A 24,632-nucleotide genomic window follows, 5' to 3' on the forward strand; every position below is an offset into this window, starting at 1 on the left:
TTTTTTTTTTTGCATTTCTTTTTTTGAGCTTTATTATTGGATGTTTTCAGACTTTCTTACACAACTGAAGAGGTTAGAAGTGTGCTTGGTATTAAAAAATGCAGAATTCTTTTACAGCTGTAGTTTTGAAAACTACATATTGTGAGTGTCAAGATGTAGACGCAGGAGCTAACAATTGTTTAGTTCCATGGAGCATCATACACATCGCGCTCACAGGACCTGGAGAAGATTCAAGCTGTACTTTCAGGCATTGTAAAATAAGCTGCCAAGGTATAATGTGTTTTTGTTTCTCAGTTTATTTTAAAAAGTCAATATGTGTTTTAATATCTACCTCAAAATATTTAATGTTGATGAGGAAAGGATTGGGTTAAATTATTTAAAGTATTTCTAAAGTGTCTAGGTACTCTCTAGCCAAATAGCATCAACAAAGAAAGCCATACTTTTCCATACAGATAATTTGTCAGGAGTAAAGAAGTTCTATGTTTTATTTAAGAAACTTGCATGAAAGAATATAAATATCCTCAGGTGCAGACACAGGTGGTGAGCATACATGAAGAGCTGGCCAGGTTGGGCATCCCTTGGGCATCCCTGATTGCTGCATTTTGTGAAGAAGCATGCAGCAGTGCCAACCTGCTAACTCTCAAACGGGAAACTATTTCCAGCAGCGAGCTGGGCTAATTCGTGGACTTCATTGTTCTGTGTTTATTGAAACGTTGCTGTTGATGCCACGTGTTATTAGAATTGCCTCAAACCAAAGTTTCTTATGTATCAGCAGAATATTTCTAAATAGTTCAGGAGACTAGGGATAGTTTCTTTGCTGCAAGGTATTTCATGGCGTCTTCCCAGTCAGAGCCTGCTCAGAAGCAAGCCTTCTGCTTTTATCATGGGTCAGATGCACAGCTCATGCTAATTAACGTAGCTGCACTGAGGGCCTTATGCACAGCTCTACGGAAAAGCTTCTGCACATCAAGGACGAGCCTGGATTGTCAGATGAGAAGACAAGTGCTGGTAGTGGTCCCAGGATGATTTATGTATTTCTGAGGATGGTGGATTGGATTTCCCACCAAAACCGTTGCTGTATTTCCAGCAAGATCAGTGTGCCTTGTTGCAGGTAACACAATTGGATTAATTTCCCATAAACCCTAAGCTTTCCCTTGGGATCCCAAGTTGCTAAAGAGTAATTATAGCAAAGTGAATGAGAGTTGGTCCGTTGAGAGGTGTCGTGCCACATCTGGCAAAGAATACCTACAGCACCGACCCGTTTGTTCTGTTTTTTAAATGAAGCTTTCAGTAGTAGTAATGAAGTGACTGTAGCTGTCTGTAGCTGGGAAACTGATGACTCAGCCCCTATTCATGCTGTTGAAAGACTGTTTTATGAGGCTCGTCAGAGCCGTGGGTGGACCTGAAGAGGAGTGTGAAGGCAGACTTCATACCCACCAATGCCTACAGCAGTGTCTGATGATTGTCCCTTCGTACGCCGGTACTGTCATGTCCTTGTGGAGGTTTTCTTTAATCTTTGGGTGGTGGGGCTACAAAAAAGGTCAGCGCAGGGAATTTCACCGTTTCTTTTATCTAAAGAGGTGTACCATCAGGTCAAAAAAGAACTGCTGAAGCAGCACTCTGCCTTAGAGGGGGGAAAGAAAGTCCTGGAGTTTGCTTTGACCCTGGTACACCCCTGTGTGTAACCATTTGTAACTGGTGACATTTTCCCATCAATAACAAAAGGGTATATTCCAAACTTCATGAACAAGACTGTAGCTGCATAGCTCCCATGAATGCTAATGGGAACACGGCCTTTTTCCGTCCCCATGTAAGTCGCTTTGCATATCCTAATAGCGCATTCTCAATGAGCAGCGGGGTCAGTGTTAATCACTCCATGGCATTCCAGGAGCAGCCACGGGGATCTCTACCACATTCCCATTGGTCATGCTGCGCCCAGCGCGTCTTAAATCGCAGTTAGGCACTTAGGTGTACACGTAGGGATATTAAAAGTATTTCAAGGAAATAATAAAAGGGAGCTGCACAGAACATGTTGGAGGGCTCATGTGGCTCCTAAGTTACATTTAAAAAAAAAAAATCTGCCTGGAGATGACATTCATGTCATGTCCCACCACTGTTTTTGTAAGTCTTTATATGCGACTTTCTGTGGTTCAAGGCCATAGGGCTGGATTTACCTCCAGAGGACTAGCACCAAGTATCTAAGTGCATGTTTAATTACGTGAATGAAATTATAAGCTATGAATCATCAAAAGATTGACACAGAGAAATACATACAGCCTTTGTCTCTGCTTCCCTATGTGGTGCCCAGGAGTTGTACTAAAATCGAAGGAAACAGTTAAGTCCAAGTAGATCTGCAGCTCCAGTAGAGTCCAAGATGTGTACAGTGCAAGAAGAGGAGCTATTTAAGAACTACAGAGTTACACAGAAAGTAGGTGGTGCTGGGTCAGCAGACATTCACGGGGTAGTTTGTTCTCCAGTGGGAATATTAGCGTGTACACATTTAATTATAGTAGCATTAAAATCTGGGCCTCAGTTCTCAACATTTTTAGAAACCCTTTTTAATCAACAAGGTTCAGACAACTTCTCTGAAAAACTGGTTAAATGACAAAATTTAATCAGCACTTCCACAGTTCCAATGAGAATAAATGGTAATTAATAACACTTTTTTTAGCTTTGTTATTACCTAATTTCATATTTAATGTATTTGTTGCTTCCCTTAGTTACTCAGCCTGCATTGCTTACTTTTTAATTAATTTTATTTAAGTATGTATTCATAATAGAAATATGCTCTGCACCTTCCGTAACACAGCCAGTAGGGTGCATTGACTGTCTGGAACTTATTTATCAAAAATCTGTAAAGGACCGCATACTTGCATCTCATTTTCATTTTACTTTGCTCAGCTTAGGTATCCTCTGAATAAGAAAATCTAGTGAAACCAGTTAGTAACAGTGAAAGCAGTGAGCAAAATGTAGTATAGACTTTTGAAAATTTATTTCACATTATCCACAGACTGATTTTCCTATCAGATTCTGAATTCATACTCATTTGTCTGTAGTGATGAATAGAGTTTCTGTAGTGTGATAACTTACGTATTTTTTTAAAAGATTGTCATAGATTACTTCCAATTTTAGCTCTGTGAATCAGCAGATAAGTTCAGGAATAGCTTTTACTTTTTGAGCCCTCTTCCTTGAGTAAATTTAGAAACCTTTGCAGCGTGCAGCCTGTTTTTCCTCAGAAAGAATTTTTGTATTGTACACAACTCTTTCTTTCATAATTTTAAAATGAATTCAACATTATGAGCTCACAAACTTTTATTTTCTGCTTTCTCTAGCTCTCAGTTTTTAGGAATTTCATTTGATTCCCTCCTCCCTGGGTTTCAGCATCTTTACTAGAGTGGACACCAGAACTTCACGGCGTTTAAAATATCTATCCATTAGAGCTATGTACAAAGATAAATGATTCCTCCCCATTTCCCCACAAATACTTGTTGCTAATCTGCTGTTGATAGTGCGAAAGATCACACTAATTCTATTTTTTCTTACTTACAGCATCACACTGGACACTTAAGGTGAGATGCTCTTCTGCTAGAATTCCTGCAGATGAAAATGATCCAGAAGGCCATTTGTAAGGTATAGCCTACATTTTGGTTTTGAAAGTATTCAGCAGTGTTAGCATGACTTGGTTTTATGGGACCAGTTTACTAGATGAACCGTGCCACTGTAATACTGCAATTTCCTCTCTGCTGATACCAACATCACAAACATCCAATTGTCATTTGTACATTTACATGAAGATAGTGCTGAGGAGCAGCAGATCTATTTGTGGTCCTTGTTGAACTACATAATAGAAGTATTTTCATGTCTTAGAAAGGATATTTGTATTTTGTTCATAATACCTTCATGAAGAATGCTTTTTGAGAGCTACCAGCTATTTTTAATTCATTTAACAACATTGCAATATTTCCTAACATTGTGCTATGTCTGTAAAGTGTAGCAATGTGATTATAAAACCAGTCCTCCAACTGTTCAGCTCTGTTACATGAGCACAATTACTGTCATCCAGATTCTCTCAGAATTAACCAAAATTGCATTACTGGAATAGAATCATACTTTTCTTTTATTCCTTTCTCTTACCCATACGTATGTGAATTTTCACAATAGTCTTTACATTATTTTGTCTAGATTTGCTGTCAGTCTGTCTGACATTCCATTAGTGTAACAGCCCACATTCCCTTTCTGATAGGTGGAAGACCAACACTCTTAATCTTCCCATAATGTATTAGAAGATACTAGAAAAACAGCAGTGAGCAAACAGTCTTTGTAGCTGAGCGTTTTAGAATTCTTCAGATGAAACGTACATATATCACCTTTCTTTGGAGAAAAAAAAAACAAAAAACGTTTTTCCTAAGAAAATGTAGTTCATCCCAAGGGATAAAACACCACAATGAATGATTAGAGTAGATATTTGACTTGCATTCAATCATTTAGCTTTTCCATTTGTACCGTCTTTCTCTTTGCTATGAATTCCTTTCTTCCCCATGCAGCTTATTTCACATATCTTTTGCATTTCTAAAAATACACGTAACTTTCAAGTGGCAGCACTGAAAATAAGTTCAGAAAATCAGAACCAAGTAAAGAGGGGGAGGCATACTCTTGAGGATTACTCTTTGCCTGTTAGAACTTAGCAGTTACAGAAATGGAAGTATGGGAAAACTCTCAAATTGCCACTTGTGTTTGTTGTCTAAATGTCCTTTTTCATCTTTGGAAATGAGTGTTACAGACCTTAAAAATACTACTATTAAACTTGTCATTATTTTCCCAACCCAGTGTTTTTCCCTTATATTTTAGTCTTCTGTAATTTATACAGTCCAAGTTACAATGTCTGTTCTGCAGTCTTCTCTTTCATAACCACTGTTTTTTTTAACAATTATGTTTCTGACTGATTTTTTGCCACACTCTGCACCAAGACACACGCTAACTTGTATTTTGTTCTTGGTTGTAGCATACTGGCTTTCTGTCACTCTACTAACCCCTTCTTAATTTTGGAAATCAAAAGCTTAGGGATTTTGATAGTCCACGGGAAGGAGTTGAACGGGATGTGGTATTTTGTAAATACTGGGATTTCGGCTGTGGCTTCCTTGGTACTGATAATTAACCTAACCATTGCCACTGCTGTGTGGATAGGGTTGTATCTTTATTGATACGTATTTATTACCCTGCTATAGGCACAGCAGAACAGGCAGGTTTTTTTTCTGCAGATTTATTCTGAATTGGTACATGGCTACCTACAGCTGCAACTGAGAAAAGCTTTCATTGGCAAGCAGTCCTTTGATTTTATTCCACAGAGTGAGAAAGTGCCCTTATGCAGGCCCTGATACATCACCGCAATCCAGTCAACTGTGTGGGCCTTTCTTCTGCCCTGTACTGTTATTCCCACATAAAGCCAGGCCTATAAGCAAGTAGGGGAGTTGTCTGGAACACCCTAGCATTACTTTCATCCTTTGTTTTAAGCTCCTCATGACTGGAACAGTGTGGGGTAAGCCACGCAGCTTTTGCAGACGGAAGAGCGAATATTAGAAAGGAGTTGGAGCAGGAGAATGGAGATTTGATCTGATGAAGCAGGACCTAATTCATAGTCTTGAAGAGGTTTAATATACTAGCAGGTATGGGATTCACAGCCTGATATATTGATAAATATTTCTAATGTGTGGTTAAGGTGCTTCAGCTTTCCCCTGTAATGGTATACTAGCGTAAAGTAAACTGTTCAATTACACTCTCTGGTCCTGATATTAGTAATAGTAATTATACCGTACCTTAACTTCTTGCTGTGCTTTTTTTTTTCACCTTTTTCAGTATAAAGTTGATAACAAATTAAGATGTCACGTGCTACAGCAATCTGTAGTCTAGAATGTTTAGTTGTGCTTTTCATTCAAGATACGTTGTTTTCAACTTTGCCTTTATCAGTCATTACTAGATAAGAATTTATGCTAATTTAATATATCTTTGCCATACTTTAGTGTATAAGAACTATTAAAGTAATTCTAAAATAAATCATCCCATTTAACTTTTTAAGCATTTAAGATATGGTTACAAACTCACCGTTTATGATGTAAATTAAAGGACTGCTCTAATAGACATAGAAACATTTTATCGGGGGGCATTTTCATGAATTTTAAAAGAGATTCCCTTCACCCGTGTTTTCTTACAGCTTTTGTCCTTCCATTCAATTCGGCTTCTATACGAGACAGCAGAATGTGTCAAAAACCTTTAAGTTCTTTCACCGTGTATCAGGCATGTTAATGCAAATACATTAGGAGTAATCCCCCCGTAAGGAGAGACAGTAACGTAGCCCACACGACATCAGTAAAGTGTTTACAAGGTATTAATAAGCCTACTGTGACAAGATGTATTTAATGGGAAGCAACAAGGAATTTGTTTTATTAGTTTTCCTCCACCCTCTAGTAATAAATCTTAAAAGCTTCAATATTGATTCAATGAAATGAATGGCTGAATCGTTCTGGAGAGGCTCTGACAAGTGGACAAATGCTTCCATGGTTACATTGTGCTATGCAGTATGGTTACTGAGCTTTGTTGGTTTCCTCCCTTTGCCATTGAAGTAAAATAACAAACCACAGGGAAGCACCACACATGGTGGGCAGAAACTGGAAGCAACTTTAAAAGATCAAGCTAGCTGATCTTATACAGATTTTGAACAATATGGTTGTTGTTGGTTTATACTGTATACCCGAGACGTGCATTTCAGTATTCTCTCCTTCGTCTATCTCATTCTCACCGAGCCTTTTTATCGCTTGTCTGCGCTGCCTCCAACTTTTGATGGTTTTGATAAATTAGACGGCTATGTGGGAGTGTGTTTCATGACAGCGTTAAATGGATTATGTTTTTTCTAGGAATATTTTTGTATCAAGTGATGTTGCCGCATCACTGCGTAGACTACTGCAATACCTAGATGTGGAATAAAAAATCACATATACAACTTAGATGCAAGCGTTTCAGGGTGCTTTACAGTATAGCATAATTAAGATACTTGCTTTTCCATCCTGTGTCTTTTGTACTCAAGTTTCAGGTGTCACAGGGAAAAGGATAATATATAAGTAACGTAATAGTTTTAAAGAAATAATTTTAAGGAAAGAATAAGAAATAATGGCAAGTAGTTATTTCAGTAGCTTAAAAATGTTGCATATCAAGCATTACATTTAGAGAAAGAAATCCTGAAGGCCTTGGACGTTGCTCAGGACAAACTGAAAGGACATTTGAAGAGAGTAGTTGCATCTCTTCCCCTTGCAGACCAAATCTGAAAAGAGTGAGTTTTGTGCTCTGTGTTATCAATTGATGTATTTTTTTTTCTTCTGTATGCTTGAGGGTCCCCAGGATCACTCTCAGCTTTAGAATGCTGAGATGTTGCAGTGCTCCTTTGCAGACTCCGTTTTACAGCCATATTGGATGGCAGGATTTCTGCAGTCAGTAAGATGAATTCATAGAGCTGTAGGATAGTTCTGGCCTTACTGCTTTCCTTTGGAAAAGCAATTACATTTATTTGGGGTGCTTAATCTACACATTTATTCAAGTAATATCCCTTTGGTCTCAAGGGGGGAAAGTAAGCCACAAATGAGAAAACACAAAGTTTTCACTTGAAGAATTTCAGAAAAATAGAGAATCAACTCTCAAGTCAAAAAATGTAAATTAGCTCTGATTCCAAGTAGGGTTTTCTCATTATTTGAAAGGAAGAAAAAATATGTATCAGGAATTGGGAAAGTCAGTCAGTAGCTGGAAACCTTTTTTGCTTTTTTCTTAATTAGACTGAAATACTTTTGGAGGACTGTGAAGCTAAGAGCAATACAGATAAAAGAGCTTATGGACGGTTTTTAATATTTTTGCTATGCTTTTCCTTCAGAACAATGCAATTCTGGTAAGCATTGTTTTTCAATTTCAGTCTAGCATTTGACATGCTCTCAAGTTGTGCATTTTCAGTAATTTGATGGATGTTTTATGAGAAAGCTTCTGACTTGTTGCATAATATCTACATTGTCTGAAGCATGCTGCAAATGAGGAACTGGACACACTTCATTTGAAGACACAAGACTGCAACTTTATTTAGCAACAGTAACGGCACAAGAAGAGCAGGCAGACAACCTATGCCAAGTCCTCATCTTGCTGTTTGTTTCTCCATGTGACCTGCAAGCCAGTAAGCTCTCACTGGGGTTTGAAAGGAGCCAGTGAGCTTTGTAAGACCCAACCATCTCTCCAGAGATGGTGTTCTCTTTGTGTCATGACATAAATTGTGTCGGAATTGCATGCTGCAACTTTGATCAACCAAATCTGGGATGCGTTAAGTAGAAACAAAAGGCTTACTTTCTCATTGTTAGTTCAGAGTTTTACACTTGAATACATTTATAGTAACATTTCCTTAAAAGCCATCTCATTTTTTGTGAGTCTTGTCAAATATATAGCCAAGTTCAATGATAAAAAGTCATGATTAGGCGAATAACGTTTCTGCTATAAAATGTGTTAAAATATAGCAACTTCCCATGAACAGATGCCATGGAACATTTACTTTTCTTTCATGATATTAGGAATACTTTTTTTTTTTTTTTTTTTTTCAGTTAAAAGCTCTTTGTAAACATTAATATCAGTATGTTCTGGCAGTATATCAGAAAGGAGCAGTACCATGAAAAGGTTAACCTTTGCTTAACTAATCACAGGAAGTTGATTTATTTTTTTTTTGTCAAAATAAGAGAACGGTCCACTTAGAAGTTCTCATTTTTCTTTGTCTTAAATCCCGGACATCTCCAAAACACAGAGGATCAAAACATGAATTTATTCACATTCATCAGTCCGGCATTAACTACTGAGGCAGAAACGTCACACTCACACTTACTCATGCAGTATCCTCTATTTGTACTTGTTTACTTTGTGCTTTTTCATGGGTGTGTTTATTCAGTAGGAAATTTGTCAGTAAATTAAAGATTTTGCTGTTAAAGCATTCCCAGCTCATGAAGAAGGACATGCAGCAGTTCAGGAAAGAGAGCAGTTCAAGTATTTGGTACTTCTAAACAGGCATCAGGTAATACCTGACGGTGGTTGTGCACTTCCTCAGGGTGGGGATAGCTGGAAAGGACTCTTCAGAGAGTGCATCTAGATGAGAGGAGGAAATTAATCAGAAATCTCATTTTAAATCTTGAAGAACAGAAAACACAAGTGTGATCCTAAGCTGCTATGGGATAGTGGTCAGAAGCTTGATAAACAGACTAGTCAGCCTCTCAGACAGGTGAGCACACCTCTTTAGTAGGGGTCTCAGTCAGTCCTGCCCTCTCCCACAGCATAGTTCCCTGGAGACTGAGCTATCGGAGTCATGTTCAGTATTTCTGGCTGCCGTTTCTTTCAACGCTGCAGTTAGATCTGCTTCCCGCTGTAAATCACACTGAGGAAGTAATCACGCAGGGAATGCATCCTAGATAACAGCCACCCAAACAGTTATCCGTATGGAATCAAATACGAAATGACAACCACACAGGGAAGAATTTAAGTGCTTGTGGTGGTCTGTGATATTCTTAATAATGGTCTCTCCTGCAGGAATCCATTTGAAAGAGACTTACTACCATGAACTATTTCTCAAAGAAAATCCTCTTTCTTTAAAACAAAAAGAAAACAAGACAACAAACAAACAAACAAGAAAGGCATTTCTTACAAGAACATCATCTGTATCTTGCCAATTACTTTGTGAACAGAGGAGCGAGATCAGCCCCTGTTCTACCAATACACCAGAACTAACCAGAACAGCCTCTGATGGATGTTAGTTTTTTTTTTGAAACGCTCCACTGTATTGCAAGTGATTCATTAATAAACAGTCAAAAAGTAAAGTTAACTTGTGTCTGATGTATTTTAATTCAGGACTGATCTATGAAAGACCTCTGCACGTGCCCATGCTCCTCATTCAGAGTAGTTCAGTCTGCTTCAGCTGCAGTACTGGGAAAGGTAAAAAAGGCAGAGCGATGTCTGTGCAGGATTAACATTTCAAAATTCTCAGGATTTACTTGTTTGGTACCTATGTCCAAATAAGTATTTAGCCGAGAATTTTAAAGTTTGGAAGCCTCACTCAGGTGAAAGCAAAACTTATTTATACAGTGAAATTTTTTTTACCAGTTGAGAAGCTTTAATGAAATCTCAGTTTTGTGGCATTTAGAGATATTCAGCAAACTTTACTATCAGCACTTACTTTTGCTTTCTAATCGCATATAAAGATTGCAATACTGTGACTGAAAGCCAAATGGCCTTCATATTCACACAACAGAGAAATCTGCTTTATAAATAGAAACAAAAATGTAAACAAGAAGAGAAAAAGCTCCCTTCTGAAGCCCTTTGTTTTCATTTTTTTTTTTTTTTTCTTCTTGCTCCTTTAAGTCCAACTTTCCTTCTCAGGGATTTGTTTCTTCTTTTAACTCCCTCTTCACTGATCTTTCCTTTCAGATGATGCCAATGAAGGGAAAAGGCAAGATTTCAAAACAAACAAACAAACTGGAGTCTATTGATTCTATTGCTGCTGCTTTCAATATTGGTTTACCCACAGCAGAGCCATTTTTAACGTGCAGAGTTTTAATGAATTCCAACCAAAGGAAATCCAAACAAATAAAGAATTGAGGGGTGTACTTAGTACACCTTATTTACTGCTTTTATTGAAAAGAGGAGTTAAGGCTGACCTGAAGGCATAGTTCTGTGCAATGCCAGATCTATTGTGGGTCCAAAACCAGGCCCAATTGTTTATTCCTGACACTTGTAAGGGGTGAGAGTGCTGTGTGGGCAGCATGCTGAGTTGTTCCCAGTGCGTGCGGAGTGTCCCATGTCAATCATCAATAACCTTCCAGCTGGGTGAGGAGCACGGCGGACAAAATCCCATGGGCGCTCAGTCTTACGCCGGTGTGCAACAAAGGGAAGCATAGGTCTCTGGAGTGCTGTGGTGAAAATAAAATTTAAGAAGTAGCCAGGAATTCCTTAGGGATCTGGAGAAAACACAAAGAGATCTGTGGTGTCTGGAGAAAATTGAGTGGAGAGAGTAGTACAGTCGTTTCAGATCAGAATGCAGTTGTGTTGAAAACCTCCTGAAAGTTACTGTGAAACTACTCCTGTGAGTTAGTGAGCCCAACTCCCAGTTCTCAGCCTCTTCCTGTGTTTTCTGTCTCAATAATTAGAAACATTTAATGTTCACTGCTCTGCTGTAATTGAGGACTGATGGTTATTAAGTCAATCCCTCTGATACCAGGCAGCTGGATAGCTGCTCGTGAGAGCCAGAATATAGGGTCACTTTGCTTCCCAAGAAACTGTAAGACAAAGGACAACATGAAATAATTCAAGCTGAAACAACGTAATAGAAGAGTAGAAACAACTGGAAATTATTCGTGGTATTAATATCTATTTTTTTTAATTAATTCATCTATGCTTCTATGTTACTGTACAGATTTTTATTTTTCAATGTTCATTTGCATACAGAGATCCATCATACCTAATATTACCTAATTTAATTATCCAAAAGTCTAAGTGCCTAGTCAAACAGTTACCTACTTTGCCTATTTAGTCAGGGGAGATAAAGAAGCACCTCTTGGAGGCAGCTGATGCCATCCTGCTGTGTGACTAGGTGAGACTAAGTGTCTGCTGTTGGCAGGAAGGCTTTACACCTTCAAGCATTTCTAACTTTAGTTTCATAAGATAAATACTTCCTGAGGCCTTTGAGCCTTTTACAAAGTAATTTCTGAAACCTCTCATCATTCTCTTAACATCTTCTTTGTCTTTTCCACTTTACTTACATTATTCCTGAATTATGAAATACACAACTTGACACAGTATTGACATAATGACCAGAGTAATTAGAAGGCCTGCAATCTTTCAGATCCTTATCCGTGTTTTTTTTTTTTTTTTCTTTATTACTACTGCACTGCACTGCTTCTTTGCATAGACAAAGATTATATTAGCTTTATCAAAATCACTGCTTCCAAGGATACATCTAGTCCTTGCTCTGTATCATTGAGGTATTTTTTTCTGTATACTCCATATCCTCCAAATAAGCTAAAAATAGAGCAAAAGAAGCTAACATGAAATTAATTCTCATAGCAAACTGTGAAAATATCATCCAGCTTTTATTCAGAGCAGAATCCTTTTTTGTCCTCAGCATTTCCCTCAACCCTTTCTGTAAATGTGCTCTTTGTGAAATAACCCTGTGAGTATATCTAAAATTAAGCTGGAGTTATATTTGGATTCATTTCTGAATATATCTTGCTAATATATCAAAACAATAAATTACATTACATTGTTTATTCAACACTAATAAGCAACATAGTTTATTTAAAAAAAAAAAAATCATCTGTAAAGATTCACACACTAAGTGCAGGTTTTTGCATTGCTTTTGCATACCAACTTGTGTCAAAGCTATGATTTTTCTAAATACTTGGGAGCACTGTTTTGATAGCAGAGGATTTGGGACCAAAAAAAAAACAAACAAAAAACAACTAGCAAACTTGAAGCACCTGATACGTGGTTGTGTGGTTGTGTAGCGTTATAGATTAAGAATGTATTGCGAGTTGGAGTTCACTGGAGTGCTTTAAATCAGTGCTTTTTGAAATTTTACAGAATGGTTTCAATTTGTATAAGAGATGCAGGGAGTGCTGGCAGTGTTAATGCATCCAGCAGGATTCAGCCTACCTGAAATCATGTTGCTGCTGCATTAGTTTGCAATAGCATTTCCAGGTTTTGAGAGCTAGTAGCTATCTCACAGGTTCTGGAACGATAGGAAAGATCATGTAAATGGGACTAAGTAAGAAGAGAGATTTCATCAGAATTCCGGATTTTACGGGTTTGGGCTTATATGCAAATTTTATTGTTATTTATGTAATTTACTTTGAAAAGTAGGAATTTTGGTCCTTGTTTAGCATAGAATGGGAGAACTGGGGAGTTTGTGGGGCAAACACTGGCAAGATCTGGTTGCTGCCTTTGTGTCTTTGCATCTCTGTTGTGAGGGGTAGCAGTGGCTCTGGATTTGTTGAAGTGGGAGTGACCATAAAAGAGGAATTAGATATTGGAGAAATTACTGAATCCAGCATGCTTGGTTTTAGGGGTGGAAATTGCGTGTCCCTGCCCAGCACTGCGTAGTCGTTGTGATGAGCTGCATGTCCTGGTCCTGAATCCTGAACCCAAAATCCGTCGTCTTCCAAGCAAAACCTGTTTAATTGCTGCCCTCAGTAATTAAACAGAGCAGCCCTAGCTACGTAGAAGTGAGGCAGCGACTGGAAGGTCTGGCTCTGTCTGAGCCGCATCAGCACAGGGGCAATCGCTGAGGGTTGAAAAACGTTGTCCTCTGCCATCCCACCCCCTTTTATCTCTAGAGCAGCGTGAAGGCAGCAGGAGTCAGAAGAGGGAGGAGAGTTGCTGGACGCTGTGCGGAGAGGAGGGAGGAGTAGGAGACGGGAATGCATAATGCCTGCGTGACTGTGAGCGTGTGCAGGCGGCTCGCCGAGTCCTGAAGCGGCAGATGTCCATGTCCCCGGGTCTAGGTAGGTCTGGTGTCTCCCCGGTTGAGGTGGTAGGTGCTTTTGGAGCATCCTCTATCAGCGGCAGAGAGCTTCGCTTTCCAGCTCCGGAGTTGTGCCAGCAGCACCTGTTGCAGCAGAGGCACGGCTCACCCGGCAGCAGACAGCGAGCGTGCAGCTCACCCACGAGTGGCTGCTGGATAGGAAAAGTGTGCTAAGGTTTCTCTTCTTCCAGCAGCTCCTCTTTCTGCTCGGCAGAGGAGGGCAGGTGGAGGCAATAATCTTTCCGATGGAAAATCCTATTCTCAGGGGATCGTATCAGGATGAAACTCAGTCCGAGGTGATCCAACTGGTGATTTTTAACTCTTAAAAATGCACAAGACATTAGGCTGCTTTAATTAGGTGAGAATTAAGCGGGGGGGGTGTGGGGGGGGGAGTTTCTACGCACAGTGTATTGCAAAAGTGAATTTAAAGTCAGGATGAATTTTTTTCAAACCGTCATCTGATAAGAAATGAGCTGTAAATGGGTTAGCGATTAAAAATATGACAAAAGTGGTAACAATTGGAAATGTTTCTTCTGCTTGTAGCTTTTGATGTGCTGATTCAATTTAAAGCATTGCATAATTCGCTTTGGCTAGCAAAGATAAAAAACTGCCTGCCAAATATCATTCATTGTTTTTTAATGGGACTATGATTGCTTTATAATATTGATGTGAAACAGCATGTGATTTTTTTTAAACTCATTATATATGTGCCAAAATTGTTCTTTTTTTTTTTTTTATATGTTGATTTTTTAACTGTTACACTTTGCACCCATCTTCTAGAAAGAGTCTTTCAGTTAAATAATACGCATTTTGAGAATCTACCATAAAGGAAGTTTAATAACTAAAGGTAGGATGTGATATATTTAGAAAACTGTCTGTCTGTCCCTGAAGCCTAAAACAAGCTTTCTCCTGCTAAATTTATTCGTTTCCACACGAAAAGGGCAAACAGATTCCTGAGGAAATAAAATCACTTGTAGAGTATTAAGTTCAGAATTGAAATGACCCAATAGTTGTTAATGTGAAAGATAACATATTTCAAGGATGTAATATTCTAAATTACTAAGTATTATTACTAATGCTTATGTTACTATTGATTTATAGCATGTACTTCTGTGTTTTAATAATTTTACTTTAAAAAATCGATTGTATTTATCAAATTTGTGAACTAGTAAGTGAACTAATTAGCACCGATAGTGGGAGCACATGCTTATTAGCTTGTAATCGTAGTCTATGTCCTGCTTATATGGAAATCAGTGGGAAAAATTACTTTTGCTTTTGTGAGAATTTGGGCTGGGCAATTTATTTGTGCTGACAGAATTTTTAAGGCCGAAAAATAATACAGGATGAGGTTTAAAAAGATGTTCCTAGTGAATAAGATTGATCATTATAACAACCAAACCTACAGTGGATTTATTCTCTTGGAAATTGTTCTGAGCTTCATCTGAATGAAAGATTCAGAAAGAAACATACCTTGTTATTAAGACCTCCAATATTTGTGGCATTTGGCCTCCATTTACTTACTTACTTATTTTGCCTTTGGACTTCCATTAAAAAAAATGAGGGCTTGTATCTGCAAATACTTACCTATATATTTTATTTATCACCTGAGTGTTTCAGTGACTTAAACTGAGCTGTTGCAGGAGCCCTGGAAGCATGTACCTTTAATGTATAGCTCTGAAGAAGAATACAGCTACAGAGAACTGTAAGGATCTCAGCCATGAGACACAGAATTTAAGGCACTTTGGGTGAAAAATAGTGATGATCGCAAATCAACTCTAAAAAGTGATTTGTTGTTGCATAACTACCATAGTTGTTCAGAATTAAAATGTGGTAAATATGAGGTGATAATTAATTTAATTATTATTTTTTTTTTAAGAGTACTTCATAGTAATGGTCTTAAAAAAATAATTTAAGAATGCTTCTTTGAAAATGCAGTGGAAAAGTATATGACACTTGAAGCATGACATTGGAAAAAGAGGAAGACTTAACATTTGTCTTGGCTACATCTCGACTCTTTTAGCCTCAGGTGTTTTTGGAAGTAACCTATGTATCCAACTCTTGGCATTATTTGAGATTGGATGTCTGATGCAATTTAGCTTCATTTTATTGCTAGATAACCCATCTCTAATTTTTTTGTTGTTTTTTTTTGTATCGTTATTTTTTGGCAAGCGCCTTCCAAACCCGTTCTTGGTTTTAGATCCATTTGTAAGTTGTTATCTAGGAAATTAAAATACGTAGGTGGGCAAGAAAAAATATGATCATGGTGAAATTCTTTTCTCAGGGAGTATTAGGCCTTGACCTTCCAAAGATATAATCACATACATAGCTATTTTTACAGGTGTAATCCTATTGATTGGTTTTACTCATTTGTGTATATTGTGCTTGCGTTTCAGCTCTACGGGAATGGCGGATTTAGGTATAAGTCATTGTTGGATACAACCACGATGTAATACTCCTCACTGCTGCAGATTGTAGTCGTAGTTCCAGAAGTTCAAGAATTCTTTCTGTGTATTTAAAAAAGGACTATAATACTGTTTTTTAGGACGGAGGGAACAGGGCAGGAGGAATTGAAGGAATTGATGGTATGTGCCATTCATTTATCTTACTCCATCCACTGCTTCCTTTTTTCACTTGAAAGGTACCATTGAATCACAGATGATACCTTTTCTACAAAGCCTCACTTGTCAAAGCCACACTTTGAGTGAATAATCCCACTGGAAAATACGTTGTGTGAAAAAGCATTTTCAAGACAGAGTTTATACATGACAATTTGTGGCTATTTGCAGAAACAATTTGAAAACGGGGAGTTCTGAAATACATTAAAAATACTGAAAGCAGAGTGTAATAGTATGGCTTATTAATTTTTCCTATAAAGCTAGTTTAAATTAATTTTACTAAGATAATTTTAAAGTCCAAACTAAGGTCACTCTTAAGATAAAGTTGTACTTATTTAAACAGGCTTGTCTAACAGCCTAAATTTCAGTGGCAAGATTAAGCAACAGAGAAAATACTTTCCGTGAACATTGCAGCTTTTGTGATTGTAGATTTTTTAACAAGTCGAAGACAGAATTTTCTCAAGAATAACATAAGGATTTTTTATGTATATATATATATATATATACACCAAGAGATTTTTCTTTGGTTATCTCATTTGTATCTGATACAGCTTTCTCAGAGTATAATTCCAAGTCTCATTTTTAGATAGCAAAATAAACTTTATTCTCCTCAGTCACTTATCATGGACTTGTCCAATATGTTACTGCTGTGAGACGTTCCAAGCTTTGCTTCATTAAGGATTTAACGTGGCCTTAATTCAGCCATCTGTTATGGGTTTGGCAGACCAACAGATCTGAAGTATTGGTTAGAGCTTTAGAAATTTCCCACATTTTTAAAGGTTAGGAAAAGAGCTACCTTTAAGAATAGATTTTGAATAATTCTCAGCAAGACAATGGTGCAGAAGTGGGATAAAAAATGCATGTCATTCTGTGAAGCACAGGGTCCCCTGTCTGTCTTTAGCTTTGCTGAAAGGCAATTAGCATTTCAACCAGCCAATTTGGTTACATGCAATGAAGTACTTGGGTTTGTAATTTGCTGCTCTCCGCTTGGCGCTGTTGAGAACTAGCTGTGTGTAATCCTCTCAAAGCACCTTTCTTTCCAGCATAGTTATTGTTGCTAGTCTTAAATAACTAATCAACAAAGAGATTTCCTTGTCTTGAGCTACAGGGTGCCTTAGAACAAGGAAAAGAAATACCCAGTTAATAAGGGAATGATTATAATTATTAAATAGTGATTATTAAATTGTGACATAGGTTAAAAGGTTTAGAAAAGCCAAGGGAACCACAATACATGAGAAAGATAGTGTGAGAAGTCTTTGAACCCAAACAAATTTTGCTTGGGGGGTTCTCTTCAGCACACAAATACTTTACCATGTGTTTTATTTAAAAATGCGTTGCCCATATTTAAGGGATTAATCCATAATATAGATTAGAGAGAGAGCCTCGCGCTACGATTCTTTTGGAAAACGATACAAACACGTCTTTACTTACACAGAAAGAAGCCTTTTGTGGTGGACTTTGTAAAATACAAATACGTAATAAAAGCAACATTCTCTGCTGCTATCCAATGACAAATGAATACAGTTAACTGTAGAAATTGTTTGTTTGTATATACTTCTTAAATTTAGTATAAATGTTTTCATATTTAGTAATACGATTTTATGAAGTCAAGAGTAACTCAGACATTTATTCTAATAATTAGTCAACCCATTAAAATACTGTTTGGCTCATAAGTGCGTGTTAGCTTGTAAGGATCCACTGTGGACAGCAATAATTCCTCTGTCAGTATATCTCACATAATGCCATCTGACCCTCACCATGAGGCTATAACTTACTGTTTTGTACCCCATGGATTTTTTTATTGCAAGATTATTATGCGTGAGGCACTATTACAAAACAGGTCATTCTATTTTTGGTTCTCAGTATGAGAAAAATGACCAGCAGGTTGCAGAGTGCCCAAATTCCTTCTTCTGATATATGCTATTCATTCAGGCCACAGTACTTCATTCAGGACAAGTATTAGGTACTTGACGCTGTGGTAGTTTTTGTCCTTGGCTCACAAGTTCTAAAAATTTGTTAAGTGTGGAGGACATGAGAAAAAATGCTGAAGTGGAGATACAAATGGAAATTATAAGATCTCTACTCGAGTAGAATAAATAGCTTGTTCCACACTGAGGCCTGCAGACCATTCTCAGCTAGATTTCTTGTACCATATATGCACAAGCCTGATCCTGAGACAGCCTCGGTCATGCAGCTGCTTCTACATAAGTGTGAATTGGGAGTGCTAAGCATCTTCACAGTTTTTTTGTTTTCTGTTGTGTTACATCTGCTTGCATTCTTCGTTCAAGAAACCATTTGAGAACAAGTGTGAAAGCTTACTTACAGTGTTTCAAACTGTACTTCGGACAGAATTCCACAGATAAAAACCCAGACCCTGGGTAACCCTGTAAAATAACCTCTGTTACTGAAGGATCTCGGCTGTTTTTACATGTGTAGAAAAGAATTTCTGGGGTGGAGCTGAAAACTAGATTTGCCTTTTACTTAAACCTATTCTACATGATAAATATAAATGTGTATATATGTATGATTCCAAAGTAATACAATCAATTTGTTAGGGTATGTAGTTAGAGCTAGATGTGAAGAGATTCTCTTCAGTTGCATAAAATAAACCTGAAGTTCTGCAGCTGAAACAGTATTACTGTTTTTTTTTTTTTTTTTTTTAATATTATTTATTTATCAATTGTACAAGATAGAGTATATTCAACTTCCTACTGGTGTTTTTCTGAACATCCTGATTAGCAGATTTCAGCCAAAGTTTGTTTTTGTTAGGCTGTGATTTGTGTTCTAAATATAAAGTAACCTTAGTAACTGCGAATCATTTCATCGGAGTTAGTTTGTATTAAAATAATCTGACTCCTACAGCTATGCAAAGTTACTGTTTGGTTCTCTGTTAGACCAGCAAATTATAAGGTAACAGCACATGTTTGTAGAACAGGATTGTGTTCCCTCTGCTTGCTGTTTGCACAGAGGTAGGGCATTCAGCGCTTCTTGTTAGTTTTGTCCTTTATTCCCTGCTCTGAATGGGAACAAGCGGAGCGAGTGGTTACCTCAGAAAGTCTTTAGCATTTACGAGTTAAAACTGGGTTCTCTGGTAATTATTACGTTAAGAGGAGATGATTTGAATTTCTCATCAGGGCTCTGTCATAGCCTTGGCCCACGGGTTTACCATTTTCAGTACAATAATCACCATTCCTGGTGATATATTTGGCCATCAATAATAAGATTATTAAAAAAAGAAACAACAACAACAAAACTGAAACTGTGATAAAGCAAATGATCAGGTCAATCTGATATCAATGTCCCAAATGCAGATACATCTTCTTAGTACTTGAGGTTGTGCCGTGGTACTGGCTTACTGTCAGCAAGCAGCTGAGCCCCAAAACTTCAGGACCTTGAAAGATTATCAAGAGATTTTGGCACCTTGTAGTCTGCATTTATTCTTTGTCCATCAATTTCCAATGTTAGTAATAAAGGGAGGGGATGGGCAGACACCTAGAGTGCCTTTATGGTAAGGAAGAAGACAGGAAACCCTGGGGAATTAGTCTCAGTGACTCCAGATAACATGCATGGGAATCACGGAAACAGATTCTTGCCTGAAACGCTGCAACTGTTAGTGCAGACCAGAGTGAGAAGGGGTGCAGAGAAAGCATTAGTTGTTGTTACTTACTGTAATAGTCGTGCTTTATTCACCTTGAAGCATGTTGAAGACCAAAAAAAAACACAAAACAAACAATAAACAGAAACAGATATTCGTTCAAAATAGTGGTTTTGGAACACTCTCTTTTCTAGTCCATGTTACAAGTGAGAGACTTATCCCACATCTAAAGAAAAATGAAAAATGTTATAATTCTTCTGCTTTCCCAGGTTTTTCATCAAAACTGCTGTAAGTTTCAGTGGTTCTGAAACTGCCCAAAATAGAAATGTTGAAGATATGCAGGCTTTTAATACATTTCTGCAACAGGTGCAGGGAGAGCAATGACCTTGTGAAACTTCTAGCTCTGTTCTGTTCCGGCATACTACAGAGAATCTCCTCTTTACATATGAAAGAGCACATGTATTTCTCTCTCATTGTATTCAACCAAAGATGCTGCTGGGTGCTGACATCTCTGCTGTGAATAGACTTCTGTCTGGCAACCATTGATGGCGGTAATGCTGTACTCAATGCAAAGTACCAGGCATGCCAGTTTTTGAATGTTCTACTTGGCTGGGGATTTGTAATCACGGGGAGTAGACAAGGACAGGCAGTGAAAAGTGCACCAGACTTCGCTTGCTGTGCTGTGCCACATCGGTGGACTTTAGAAATCTACAATGAGCAGTGCAGAGATGAGCAGTGGTAATCAAGCCGTGGCTGCTGAGCTGGAGAGGTCCTGCCTCAGAAAGCTTGCTTGTTTCTTCTGCCAAGCAGCAGTGGCAAGTCTGAGGGACAGGGTACTTAATCAGTCTTTCTGTCTGCTTCGTTAGCGAGCTCCCCTTTCTTTTGCCATTCTCTGATTCATATCTGGCATCCTCTACTTACTGCTTTTCAGATTTAGAGTCTTCTGCAGACCTTTTTATTTCTCTTCATCTCTGCATGTGCAGAGATGCATGGTTTATACGTTTCCTCATCCTTCACTAAAAACACCCAGGATATCCTTGCTTTCTAAAATTATAAAGATAAAATCTTTTATTTTTTAAGCATGAAAGCCGGTGTAAAACTCAGCAGAAAAGTCTTCCCATTCTTTATGTCAGTCTGCTGAAAAGACTACTCATTCCTTACAAAGGTTATAATCTTCACCCAATATTCGTTCCAGAAACTGAGTGGAAAAAGTAAGCTAATCTTGGTGATTCATGAGTTATGAGAAACAGCAGTTTCATAAGCCTACATCTCCTTAACTCCAGCTGGACAGTAGATTGAAGTGGTATTGCTTACATGATTTGTGGCATTACTGTGGAAATTACTGTGTTAAACCAGTATATGCTGGGTGCTATTCTAAGAGTCTGCTTTGTCGGGGGAAGTATGACTGCACTTCAGAAAGTGCTATAAATTGCAAACATTAGTTAGGGATCATTACTCAATTACTGAGTTTGATTTCTTTGCCTTTTTATTATAATCTTGAAGAATGTAGTTTTTAGACTTTCAAAATTCTCTAACACTATTAGAATGTCTAGATAACTTATTTGAGAGTTACTTCCTATGGTTTTGATGCTAGGTACCTTTATTATAAGCCCATTAAAGAGATCATCTAGATCTCATTACATAATACTGCTTTATATTTTTGCCTTTTTATTGCCTTTTTTTTTTTTTAAAAAAAAAAAAAAAAACTGAGAGTAAAATCATTATTTGGGCTGGCTTTAATAACCAGTAACCACAGTAATACAATTGGTCCATAGACTTGCAGATATTCTGGAGGTCTGTGATACCCCACTGCTAGTTGTTGTTTAAATAAATAAATAAATAAATAAATGACTTTGATTCATTAATCTTATTAATAGCTGGACTGAATATCCTTTTTTGAAAAAACTGAAATTTAACTGAATCGAAGTGGACTGCCTGTCTGATCCTCCAAATGCATGGTTTACCAAAACTTAGCAGTGAACAAGAACTACAGTTTCAGCTTCATTTGAAAAAAAATCAAAATTACCAGCAACATGCTGGGGTGCGGGAGGTGGGGAAGAGTCATTTGTTAATCCATGATTTTGCAAAGGCTTCTGCTGAAATCTATGCTTTGCAGTTAATACGGAACAAATTATGTTCCAATCCAAATTTGTGTAGCAAAACCAGGAATTTAGTACACAAATTGAGTTGATATTTAATAAAATAAAATACTGTGACCTATAATATCTTTTTGGCTATTTGAATAAATTTGTTCTGCATTCTCTAAATCTTGTCTGATGTTGTATTTACTATATTATATCATTAAAAAAAATAATAACAATGATTTCCAAAGCTGAGTTTATGTCAGTAGAGTAAAAACTACTTTTGGCAGGCTGTGCAAGGTAAATCTTAGTACAAATAACGTAACAAGGGAGAATACACACCAGCTAAATAATTGATGGTATGATTGTGAAACCTCTCTTGTTCCACAGGAGTAATCCTATAGTTTTAGAATGCTCTCTAGTAGAAGTAATAGAATTCAAGTAATCCTAAACTTTGTAATCTTGCCCTGAAGGATCATGTTTTCAGTATTACTTACTAGAAGCATGTACCGTGGGAAGATATTTGCGAAGTCTATGACAAGGTAACAGCTGAAGCTAAAAGGTCAACAAATTCCTCAGTTTAGTATGGATGATGCCTGCATTTGCAGACAGTGTAATTGTCTAGGAGTTTACAAAGGTTACGTAACTGTTCACTTTCAGGCTTGAAGGCTTGTATTTTTCTGAGCAGTTCTACATAAAAAAAAATAATAAAGAAAAAAAAGAAACATATCTTGCAGATTAATAGAGTCAGCTTTTCAAATGCGGAGGATTTTAAGTCCTGTTTTTTACTGTAATGTATTTTTCATCTTTGCTTCTTATGGTAATCTTTTTTTTTTATTATTATTATTATTTTTTTGCACTAACATCACCACAGAGATCACCGTGTAGGAAAAACTTTGTTCCTGAAAGTCTGTTATGCATTTACTTCTTAATAAAAAACAGAGAGATCTTGAATGACCGTGTTCACGGTAATAAAAGTTCCGTTTGTAGCAGTGTGAAGCTCTGCAGCAAAATTATTTTACTGCGTGACTTTCTTGATGGAAATAATGAAACACTTTTAAAGTACATTGTAAAATTTTTCATAGGGGTAATGCTTGGCCCTGATTTTTTTGCACTGAGTTTCATTGCTAACCTATTCCCTCGGTGGCGTTCAGTGGAGCTAGGTGAATATTTTATTGCAAGTAAAGTCAGCTGATACTGTCATCCCACCAATCTCATAAGAATTCTGAGAGACACTGTTAGTTTTCTTGTCTGTATTTGCAATTTAGGTTGTGTCTGTTCTTCATTTGTCTGAAAGCAGTTTTATTTCAAATCCCCACAGTGTAAAATTAACCCTTTTCCAGACAGAATTTATTGTAAGAAGAAAGAAAATCCTGAACTCTTTCTGAGGTTTTGATAATTTTAGTTGTCAGTTTGTTCTCTGTTCAGTAGAAGATAAATGTTATCTGAGTACATACATATAAGACTTAAAATCCATACTGGATCTGAAGTGTTTTCTGATTACAAATTTGACATATACTTAAAAAAGTATGTTTCAGTAATTTTCAGAAATTTTCATAAATTTACAAAATCTTCTGAACTTTTCTGACTGTACTTTCATTAACTGTTACAAGTAATGAGGATGAGTTCTTGCTAACACAGCTTAGCTTTAATATAATTGATATGCAGTATGTTCTGTACAATCCATCCATTTGACATTGACAGATTTAACCTGAAAAACACACTACTTGGAAGCATAATTTTATGCAAAGTGACAATTTATTTAAATGTAGTTACACAAATACTATTTGTATCTTTTGTACAGAGATTTAAAATTAAAATTATTAAATTGCGACTGCAAGTTAAAAGAAACTTGCTGGAAGAACTGGTTCCATTAAAAATCCATGCCATAATACTTTCTGGTCTTTATGCTGTCTTGGTTTGTTCATTAATTGCTCAGAATCTTATGGCAGAAATTTGCTCCATTCCACATCCAAGTGCTTAGTTCTGATCCCCACTGTACACAATATGAGCTTCTGCATAACATAGCATTTGTTTCCAGTTTGTTGTGCCAAAGCCTCTTAAAAATGCGTCTTTAAGAGTATCAATACCTGATGACCTCACTGGAACTTAAAAATGTGTATTACATCATGTAATTGATCTATGATGTAAGGAAGATAAACCACCTTAGTGTAAGTTGTCTTATCTTAAGAGAAAACCAGACTGTGCATAAACAAATAAAAAGAAATATCTGTCTGTGCAAAGGTTATGATCACACTAAAATGTGCCACAATGATTCTGTTTGACAGGAGAATGTGAAAGAGGTAAGAGAAGCAGTCAATAGAATCTCGTGTAAATACGCAAATCTTTAAGAACATTTCATGGTCCATAAAGTGTCAAAAATGGTCTATTAAATGACTGCAGACATCCAGGTCTTCACCGTTCATGCCAGTTCATTTATATTTCTAAAGAGAATCACCAGATTAAAAAAAAAAAAAAAAAAAAAAAAAAAGTGGAAATAAAAGAAGTATTGAACCGTCAACCCTCAAGCTATTTTTTGCTGGTTAGATATGAAAACAGTTGTGGCTTTTTTTTATTTTTTTTTTTTGCCTTAAAAGCTACTTAGTCCTCTAATTGGAAAACATTGTTATATGTTTTTTAGAATATCATTAGATGAAAATTATGAAAACAGAAATGAATCCAGAAGATAATTATGCTATCTAACTTGATAATGGCTGAGACCTGTGCTTGTTTTTGTCTCATTTCAGAAGTTTACAAGAAAATCA

General features: G+C 37.1%; 1 protein-coding gene across 5 annotated transcripts in view; it reads left to right on the top strand.

The window, feature by feature from the left end:
* The first annotated feature begins 3,565 nt into the window (after window positions 1-3,565).
* The window catches only part of ADGRV1 (adhesion G protein-coupled receptor V1), a 291,563-nt gene continuing 270,496 nt past the window's right edge, over window positions 3,566-24,632 (top strand). For 4 of the 5 annotated variants that reach the window (XR_004746216.1, XM_035310213.1, XM_035310215.1 and 1 more), the window contains exon 1: window positions 13,420-13,556. Coding sequence is in view for 3 of the 5 variants with exons in the window: in XM_035310213.1 (XP_035166104.1) it covers window positions 13,535-13,556 (22 nt within the window). In the remaining 2 variants the exon portion in view is untranslated. Of the gene's footprint in view, window positions 3,631-13,419; window positions 13,557-24,632 lie in introns of those variants that run through there. The other variant, XM_035310214.1, reaches the window with a different exon arrangement.

The sequence above is a fragment of the Oxyura jamaicensis genome, chromosome Z, assembly GCF_011077185.1.
Source record: "Oxyura jamaicensis isolate SHBP4307 breed ruddy duck chromosome Z, BPBGC_Ojam_1.0, whole genome shotgun sequence".
NCBI lineage: Eukaryota > Metazoa > Chordata > Aves > Anseriformes > Anatidae > Oxyura > Oxyura jamaicensis.